General features: G+C 42.5%; 1 protein-coding gene and 1 pseudogene across 1 annotated transcript in view; both read left to right on the top strand.

Moving 5' to 3' along the window:
• The window catches only part of CD101 (CD101 molecule), a 29380-nt gene extending 23126 nt beyond the window's left edge, over positions 1–6254 (top strand). The window contains exons 6-7 of the mRNA XM_012658464.1: positions 2855–3265; positions 5851–6254. Coding sequence (XP_012513918.1) covers positions 2855–3265; positions 5851–6254 — 815 coding nt within the window. The remainder of the gene's footprint in view (positions 1–2854; positions 3266–5850) is intronic.
• Positions 6255–8520: 2266 nt separating this feature from the next.
• LOC105821701 lies at positions 8521–9046 on the top strand (annotated as a pseudogene).
• The last annotated feature ends 1490 nt before the right edge of the window (positions 9047–10536 follow it).

Raw genomic sequence — 10536 nt, forward strand, 5'->3', positions numbered from 1 at the left:
CCTTTATCATATTTAACAATTCTTAATATCTATGCATCCAATGCAGGAGCACCCAGTTACATAAAGCAAACCTTGTCTGATCTAAATAGCATGATAAACAATAATGCCATTGATTCTTTCTTTAAAGAAAACTGTTCCTTTCGATTTCATCCTCAGCTTTCTCTCTCCTCATTCTACATATTCTCCTGAAGTGGACTCATCCCTGCCCGTGGATACAACCTATATGCTGATAAATCCCGAATCCATCATTCTGAAAGATTTCTCTTCTGTGTCCAGACTCATATATCCAACTGCCTCCAGGACATGTCTACACTCACTATGTCAGAACATAAACCCACCATTATTATCCAAAGCTCCTCCTTCTACATTGTTCCCTATGTTCCTCTCACCATCAGCCAGTGACCCAAGTTAGAAACCTGAGCCATCCCCAACTCCTCCATGTTCCCCTCATAGTCCAAACTCCCATAATGTGACTTGCAAAGTCCTTTATAGTCTGGTACATTTGAATCTTTCCAGCATCATCCTCTTCCACTTTCCGTCTTGAATTTGAGCTCCAGCCACACTGAATAACTTGCAGTTCCTCAATACACCATGTTCTCTCTCACTTTCAAAGTCTTTGGTCAAGTTGCTTCTTTCGTAAAAAATTCCTTAATCCCTTCCTCATCAGAGTGATTCCTATAAACCCTTAAGGCTTAGCCTGCAGTTACCTCCTCTGGGAGGTTGTCCCTCATATTTGGGTTAGGCGATCCTCCTGGGTGCACTGCTAGCCACTTAGGCATACCTCCGGCAGACATGGGCGACATACTGCCGTGACCTCTAAGCCTTTGTCCCTGTACTTGTCTCTCCCTCTAGTCTGTGAGGTACTAAGGGGAGGCATCCAGAGAGTCTGGAATAGTTTGGCACATAATATAGTATGTTTGTTGAAGGAATAATAAAGGGAGCTCCTGGTAACATCAATAAGGAATTACAGAAGTAGAATCAGTGATGTCGGCAAGAAGTGAGAATAAGATTTGGGAGCAAGGATTGTCACTCAACTTTCTGACAAATTAGAAAAGTGGCTGGAGTCACAGTTTACTCCATATCCATACATCGTTCTCACAGCTGAGTGGCTGCAAAGACACATACGGTTTTAATCTTTTTTCTGCCTTACTGGACCTTTTCATCTTATTTTTTTTTTTAGTTTTTAATTTTCAATTATTATGGGTACATAATAGTTGTATATATTCATAGGGTACATGTGGTATTTTGATACAGGCATACAATGTGAATTAATCCAATCAGGGTATCCATCACCTCTGGCATTTATCATTTCTTTGTGTTAGGAACATTCCAATTCCACTCTTTTAGTTATTTTAAAGTATATTCTAACTTACTGTTGCTTATAGTCACTTTGTCGTGCTATCAAATATTGTTCCTTCTATCTAACCATATTTGGTACCCACTAGCCATCATCACTTTATCCCCGCCCCCCACTAACCTTCCCAGTCTCTAGTAACCACCTACTCTCCATCTCCATGAGATCAATTGTTTTTAATATCCAGCTCCCACATATGAATAAGAACACGTGAGACTTGTCTTTCTGTGCTTGGCTTATTTCACTTAACATAATGTTCTCCAGTTCCATCCATGTTGTTGCAAATGGAAGGATTTCATTCTTTTTTGTGACTATATATTAATAATATTCCATTGTGTATATGTACCACAAATTTCTTTATCTGTTCATCCACTGGTAGACTCTTAGGTTGATTCCAAATCTTGGCTATTGTGAATAGTGCTGCAATAAACACAGGAGTGCAGATATCTTTTTGACATACTGAATTCCCTTCTTTTGGATATATACATAGCAGTGGGATTGTTTGGTTATATGGTAGCTCTATTTTCAGCTTTTTGAGGAACCTCCATACTGTTGTCCATAGTGGTCACACTAATTTACATTCCCACCAACAGTGTACAAGGGTTCCCCTTTCTCTGCACCCTTGCCAGCATTCATTATTGCCTGTCTTTTTTATAAAAGCCATTTTAACTGGGCGAGATGATATCTCCTTGTAGTTTTGATTTGCATTTCTTTGATGACTATTGATGTTGAGCATTTACCTGTTGGTCATTTGTATATCTTTCTTTGAGAAATGTCTATTCAGATTCTTTGCCCATTTTTTAATTGAATTATTTGATTTTATCATATTGAGTTGTTGGAGCTCCTTGTATGTTCTAGTTATTAATCCCTTGTCAGATGGGTAGTTTGCAAATATTTTCTCCCATTCTGTGGGTTGTCTGATCACTTTGTTGATTGTTTCCTTTGCTGAGACACATAGTTTTAATAGCCCATGTACAACTTTTATTAACCCATGTTTGAAGGCAGATATAACTAGAGTTTGTCAAATTGTTAATCCAGAAGTACTCTGAATACTGAGCACACAGACAAAGCATTAATAGGGCCACTTTCTCCTCAATTTGATACATGAAATGCTGCAAAAGAAATGTCTGTGTTTAAATACTGAAGCATTATCATGTGGAAAAGAGATTGGGCTTTTCTGTCTGATACTTCCTCTACCACCCCACTTCTCGCCCAGCAAGGGTAGAACTAGGACCAGAGGATGGAAGTTATAAAGAGATAAAATTCAGCTTGATATTGTAAGGAATTCTCTCATGGCAGAGCTGTCCAAAAATTGAATGGGCTGCTTTGTCAGATAGTGAGCTGTTCAAAAGCTGAATGAACAGTTTGTAGGGCTACTGCAGAGGGAATTCACACACATATGATGGCTGGAGGACATATTGCCCCAGTTGACCTCTATCATCTCTACTACCTTAAAATTATATTTTCTACCAAAGTAACTGTTTCTATTTTTTAATTTAGAGAGCAAGCTAGAAGTGAATTCAAGCAGTCAAGTCCAAGAGATATCCATCAACTCGAACACTGATATAGAATGTAGCATCGTGTCCCGGTCCACTGGAAACCTTCCGTTAGCCATTATTTGGTACTTTTCTCCCATTTCCACTAGTGCATCCTGGCTGAGGATCCTGGAAATGGACCAAACCAATGTTGTAAAATATGGGGATGAATTTCACACTCCAAGGAGGAAACAAAAATTTCACACCGAGAAAGTTTCCCAAGACTTGTTTCAGCTGCACATTCTGAATGTAGAAGGCAGTGATCAGGGCAAATATCACTGTGCTGTGGAGGAATGGCTCTTGTCTACAAATGGCACTTGGCTCAAGCTTGGAGGAAAGAAGTCAGGACTAACAGAATTGAAACTCAAGCCCACAGGTAAACCTCGTGAGTGCATTCTCACACATCTTTCTGTAGGATTGCCATTTTCTCTTGGGTAGCTGTTCTGTGTAGTGATCATAAGGAAGTAAAAATATGACCTAGTCATAGGAATAGAGTCTGCCTACAAATGACTGCAGGACCTGGTAGCCCTCCAAAGGAGGGAGGTCACTTAAGGTGAATCAATCTGAGGTTTTGAGGAGCTCAGATAGGAACAAGATCCCTTTGATTGGTTTGCTTATCAGCCTGCAGCCTGGTCTAGGCAGCTACCCAGGGTATCGTATCTCCAGATCTCTATAATAACAAGCTGTGTCATTCCAGTGGGGCTCTACTGTAATTTGGCAGAGAAAGAGTAATACGAAGCATATTTCTCCCACTGTGAACAGAAACTGTACAACTCTTTGGGGATGTGTGGAGAAATTGCTTTTCAACATTTAGCTGCCTAAACATAAGGCAAATAAGAGTAGTTAACTGTTGAAATGGCTTACTGAGGAAATCTCCTCTTCCTCAGGAGATCTTTAAAAATGTAATGGAACTTCCATCCATTTGCACTAGTCTAAGAACGCTGCTGCCTAAATGTGGACAGGGTTGATTAGGTCTCTCAGCATCGGTTAGGTCACCTCCAATGTTGATTAAAATTAACTGAATGTCACAGCCTAAGGCTCGGGAACTGGCTGCACAATGCAGATAAGTTGAACTAATTTGGTGTTTCAAATAGTATGTTTAAGGTAACATTGAAAAATAAGAATATAATTGAACATTACTATGTATTAGGCAATGAGAAGCAGAGATAAAGAAGGCACACCTCTTGCCCTCAGGGAACACACCATCTGTTGGGACAGCAGGGGCAAAATGGTAGCTTAGTATGGGGTCTCTTCCTGCCCCCCAGGCTCCCCTGTCTGTGTTCTTCAGGCTCCTCTTCTTTCCCTAATAAGTGTATGTGTTCCTCAGGGGTAGAGCCTGGGCCCATTTTTTTCCTTATTCTCTGCTCTCCTCAGAACTTCTTAAACATTGCCCTGGTTTCAACTACCACCTTCAAGATGATAATTCTAAGTCTTTACGCTTAGCCCAATCTCCTGAGCTCCAAGCCTTCAAACTCAGCTGCCTGCTGTACATTTCCACTTGGATGCCCCCAGAGACCCTCATGCTCAGCACGCCCCACATGGCATGTATCATCTCTCCCCACAAGACTGGCTCTCACTTCAGCATTCCCTATCGTGTGACTGCTATCCCTGTCTCCCAGCCATCCCAGCCAAAATCGTGACACGATGTGCGTGGCCCTTTTAAGGAGGCAGACACTGCTTAGCTCAAGCCAGGGCTTCCCGTGTAGAAATGTGGGCCCAGTGTTGCAACATCGTTTAGTATATTAAGAGATGCCTAGAATCTTTTTTGGTGGACATCTTCCAATTTGAGAACATTTGCAACTAATTCAAATTCTTTTAACATACTGAAGGAGTCGAACAAAACATAACCGTGGGCTAGGCATGACTGGGTTTCAAGGTATGTACCTTCGTTTAGGGACTGAGTTAAGAAAGAGACCCCAGAAAAACATACCGAGTAGGGCTGGTCTGAATCGTAGGAGGGATATTTTATCTGAAGTCGAAACAGGAGAGAATTTTAAGAAGAAAATGGACTCCAGTAACAAAAACTATAAAGAGGACAAAAAAAGGCTGGAAGGTTCCTTGAGCCGGGAAATTGGACCCTGACCAAGAATAGTGATAACGCTGGAAGCCAGATTGCAATAAAGAAGGAAGTAATTTGAGGTGAGGAAACAATGACAGTGTCATATAAGCTAATATTTCACATGCTTCTCCATGAAAGAAAGGAAAAATTAAAGATGGTAACTAAAAGAGAGACCAAGGTCAGATAAAATTATTTTTTAAAGATAGATTAATAAACGTATTTGTAGTGGAGTTGAAAATTTAATGCACATTATAGTTTGTTTATTTTGTTTGTAACTACTCTGGCTGTCATTTCAAGTCCTCACCTGCTGGTTAGCAGGGGGAAAAGAAAGTAAATGTAGAAATCTGTTTAAAACTTAGCCTAATCCAATAATTTGAATGCTCCCCTTGGGTGATATTTTAACACTTGCATCTAAATGTTCAGTCTCTCAGTCAGCCTGCTGTCTCTCTGCATCTATACGGAAGATACCCAAGATAATAGCTGGGTGTATGGAAGAAGAGTAATTAGCTACGAAAGAAGGGTAGTGGTAGAATACATGATTTGAGGGGGTGCTGAAAGTTCTGAACAGCCCCTCTGGGAAGCAAAACAGGAGTTAGCAGAGGACTAAAAGCAGTGGGGAGAGGGCCCCACCGAAGCTGGGTGGTTTGCAGCGGCAGGGTCAGCAGGCAAGATATAGGGGTTATAGAAGGCAAGTGGCTGGCTTGATTCATAGCAGAGAATGTTCTGGCAAACGTGAAAGAAAAACAGGGATTACAAAAACAGGGCAAATATTAAAGATGAATGATCTGATGTCTAAAGAATATAAGATGGAGATCTCCCCAGGGATAACCAAATTTTTCAGAGGAAGTGTCCAGTCGGAAAGTCTGTATTCTTCTCTAACTTACTGCCATTTTATTTTCTAGGAAGTAAGGTCCACGTCTCCAAAGTGTACCGGACAGAAAATGTTACTGAGCAAGGAGAGGTGACCATCCACTGCAGCCTGGAGAGTTTGGGCAGCTCAGCCTCCCTGTACTCTGTGATGTGGTACTGGAACAGAGAAAACTCTGGAAATAAATTGCTGGTGCACCTGCGGCATGATGGTTTGCTGGAGTACGGCGAAGAGGGGCTCAGGGGGCACCTGCACTGTTACCGCACATCCCCTGCAGACTTTGTCCTGCAGCTTCGTCACGTGCGGATGGAGGACGCTGGAATGTATTGGTGCACGGTGACAGAGTGGCAGCTCCATGGACACCCAAGCAAGTGGGTCAACCACGCATCAGATGAGTCCCAGCGGATGGTGCTAACAGTGCTGCCTTCAGGTACTTAGGGGTTAATCTACCACAGGCTGGGGGGTCAGGAGAATATGTGGCTCTCCTCTTATGCCTTCCCTCTCAGCTATGTTTTACTCCTTCGTCAGGCTGAAGAAACTTTTCAGGTTCCCTAAAGAAGATGAGTTTGCTGTCTCCCCCAATAGCCATTCATTTGAACAAACAAGGTCTACGTGAAGTTTTGGCACAAACATTTAAATATAAGGGGCATATGTTTCCCCCTTCCCCTCCCCACCCAAAAAAAAGCCATCAACACCATGTCCCTTTAAATAACCAAATAATGTGTGAAGCAGACATCCTTACCTTGTGGCTGGCCCTCTAATCTTGGAATGCTGATCTGCAGTGGGAGGGAATGACAGATAGGGAGATGATGACTTTACATTTTGATCTGGTTGAACCATAATTAGCTACATCTAAATGCCCCTTTGATCAAAAGGAAAAACAGAAAGCCTTTCTCAATGAATAAATGCCAACCTCATTATCTCTCTATGTACTTAACAAACTACCAGCATTTTGGTAATGATGATCATTTGGTGTGCCTCTTCTAATTGTACCCTGAAAGGCATCCAGGGAGAAAGGGTGCCCCATAGAACTTGTAGACTCCAGCAAGGAGGGCAACTACTTAAAGACCATTGCCCAAAGGGTGACCTTTCTCTACAAGAGGGCATTCTACTCTGCTGAGTTCTCATCAAGTACTTGTTAGTGAAAGCAAAAAGTTCTCCAGTTAGACCAGTCGGTCTTCCCTGGTGATCCATAAGCTGGCGGCTGTCATAGCCAGCTCATTCTCTCAGCCGCTTCGTCCTGGTGAGTTTCAAGGAGAAGGTGAGAGGTGAGCGGTAAGCTAAACTTACTGTGGGAAAGGGCCATTGGAGAAGTAGAGGTGTGGTCTTGGAAGGGTAAATGAAAACGATCAATAAAGGTAACATTCCTAAGACGCCGGCTAGCTTTGGCGACGCTCCTTAGCAGGGAAAGAGTGCTGTCAAAGAACATATGGGAACTTCTAAGAAGTAACAATAGCTGCGTCCGAGCCCTAGCAAGACTTCTGCAATGGAAGTCAAAGTGATCTGATTTGTTCCTCGCGGGGGGTCCATCATCATCTCGCCCTGTCCATGCCTCAGCAGAATTTTTTTTCCTGAGTGTCCAGGAAGAATTTTTTTTTTCTATTGGCCTTTCTTCCATTCTAACAATTATAGGAAGTCCCATGCTTGTGAACACATCTCGTACATGTTTTCCCACTGGAATTCATAAGCTCTGTACATTCAGCAGGTTTTGCAGTAGAACGAATAGATAAGAACAGTAAAACGTATATATTCTGTGACTAAAGAGCACATCTCCTCTGAGGCACATGAGATCCTTTATAGCATATATATTGTTAATCTTTGTGGAATTCTAATAAAACAGGTGTAAGGTTTTTAAAAGATGAACTCGGAAAGAAAACATTAAAAATTGAGTGCCTTTGTGTTCTCAGAGAACCTGTGCCATGACAAGCTGAGGGTTTTCTGTGTGACTAAAGTCACACCTGGAAAGTGGCATCTGGGTTCCCCCGCCTGGCTGGTCCTTTCTGGGAACTGGGAAGGCAGTGCAGGGTCATGAAAGATCCCTGGGCTCAAGTCACACTCTACCACGGACTAGCTATGAAGTCATGCCCTGGTTACCCACCTTCCGTGAGCCTCCACTTTCTCATAAAATGAATATCATAATAAAAATGTGTATAAAGTATCTAGTACAGTCCTTGGCACACTGTAAGTGCTCAACAAATGTTAACTCCTTTCCCTTTTATGCTTCCAACCATGCTATGCATACATACACACACACATATATCTGTGTGACAAAATATTTTAATTTGTTCAATAAATGGCTATATGAGGTTCCGAGGATACAAAAATGTGTATGTTCCCACAGAGCTCAGAGTCCAGTGGGGGAAGTCAAGCCCAACGTGACAGGTGTCATCAAAGAAGTATTTGCAGGATGGTATGGGAACAACAGAGGCTGGGCTGGGCTGAAGGGCTGGGTTGGGAGGAGATCTGGGAAGGTTCTCCAGAGTATGGGGCCCATGAAAAGGAGGAAATATATTTTAGGAACAGGAAAGGGTATGCAAGATGATCATAAGATACGAAACTTCGTATTATATTCAGGGAACTTCTAGAAGTTGAGAACGGTAGAAATTGTGTTCCATATGGTACGATGGTAAGAGATGAAACCAGTGAGGTGGGAAAGGTACAGATAGATCTCACATGTGTCTGAAGTATGATGCTGATTCCAGACATGGCAGCTCTGCTAGGTGATATGTTCTCTGGGCAGCCGCCTGAGCCTCTACCACCCCCTGCCCGGACTCTCGGGCCAGGCTTCGCTTCTTCAGGCGACGCCAGGGACTCAGAGACCTTCTAATAGTACTTTGGAGGATGAGTTGGAGTCATCTTTCCAGGCTTGCTTTGCTTCTCTGGTGAGTCAATGGCACTGATCAAGAAGAAATTTGAACTGGTGTTGATCAGTGTATCCAGAAATTTCTAGATATTGCAAGACAGACAGAATTTTTTTTCTACAAAAAAGATTGCAGTTATCTGTCCAGAAACCAGAGCAAGTTATCAAAGAGGATGTCTTAGAGCTAAGGAATGAATTACAGCGGAAGGATGCGCTGGTCCAGACGCACTTGACAAAGCTGAGGCATTGGCCGCAGGAGCTGGAGGACATCAGCGTGCAGCACAAAAAGCCAGCCGACAGCCCTCAGGTCTCCCTGGCCTGCCTGGAACAGGCGTCAGCCACTCTCCCTGCACCTCTGAAGCCGACCTGAGGCAGAGGGCAGCGGCAGCCTGAGAGTGTGCCAATGTGTAAGGCAGCCTCGGACAGACAGTTTGCCACGCACTTCTTGGGGATGTGGTATTTTGGAAGAACTCTTTATTCCCACCTAAAATTTTTCCACTATTTTTATAAGCTGTTAATGTCTTAAATACTTTCTAAAATGCCTGTAGCTTGGTTAAACCAAGTAAATTTTTTTTTCTTTAGTGAAGTTTAGACTGTTGGTGTAATGATACTTACAGATTCTTTTTTTATGTTTTCTTGCTTTTTTTTAAATTTTTGTATGACTTTTCATCTCCTTGCGTGTGTTTCCAGTTAGGTTAGTTTGACCTGAGGGAAAAAACGATAATAGTCTGAGAATGGGGGATGAGGATTTTGCTTGTAGGCCTTTTATGATAATTACCCCACCATGGTAGAGTGTAGAAAAATAGGTAAACCTGCTGTGTTCTACCTCTGAACTACCTCAAGAAGAGGAATCTAATGCAACAATGTTTATAATGCTTCCAGAGCTCTCAGAATGAGGATATTTTGTAAATAAGTAGGAAGAGGATTAAAATATCCTGGATTAGTGTAGTAATATTGCAGTAGAATCCCTAGGCTGATGCTGACTTTTATTTGGGGTGAGTTTATATTTTGTGTAGTGTTTATTTACTTTATTTTTTTATTTCAGCGTATTATGGGGTACAGATGTTTAGGTTATGTATGTTGCCCTTGGCCCCCACCCCCAAGTCCGAGTTTCAAATATGTCCATCCTTCGGGTGGTGCACATTGCAGTCTTTGTGTATGCATATACCCGTCCCCTCCTCCCTCCTCCCCCCTGCCCCCTGCCCAACATCCAGTAGATGTTATTCTCATATGTGCACTTACGTGTTGCTCAGTTAATACCAATTTGATGGTGAGTACATGTGGTTCTTGTCTTTCCATTCTTGGGATACCTCACTTAGTAGAATGGGTTCCAGCTCTATCCAGGAGTATACAAGAGGTGATGGGGAGGGATATAGTAGGAACGGTGACATGCTAAACTTTGTTGTGTTCTGCGGCAACGAATCAGTGTAAGTGATAGGGCGGACTGTGTCTCAGCACCACGACGGTTGGGGCCTAGGTGAAGTACGAGGCGTTAAAGTTTGCTCTGGTTTTCTCTTAGTTTTGAGTTTTTGCTTGTGTCGTCTTTATTTTACATTTTGGGAGGGGAGATATTTTCCATTAAGGATGATCGCTGCTAGTGGATTTGAGTCCAGGGGACTGGGGTCTCGGGGTGGCTTGGCTACTTCCACAAAGAGCGTGTGGTGCCTCCGCGTTTGGGAAGATACTTTGCTCCCTTGCTGGTTTCATAGGCCACCTCAGATTATCTGAATTGCTGTTGACAACTATAGACTGGTGTTGTTTCTGGCTCTTACTGGGTGAGGTTTTCCTGAATTTTATAGTCTGTTATTATATTACATCCCTTTACCCAAAACAAAGGCTTCACTGTCTTCTGAAGAGACA

This window comes from Propithecus coquereli, unplaced genomic scaffold (assembly GCF_000956105.1).
Source record: "Propithecus coquereli isolate 6110/MARCELLA unplaced genomic scaffold, Pcoq_1.0 Scaffold589, whole genome shotgun sequence".
Taxonomy (NCBI): Eukaryota; Metazoa; Chordata; class Mammalia; order Primates; family Indriidae; genus Propithecus; species Propithecus coquereli.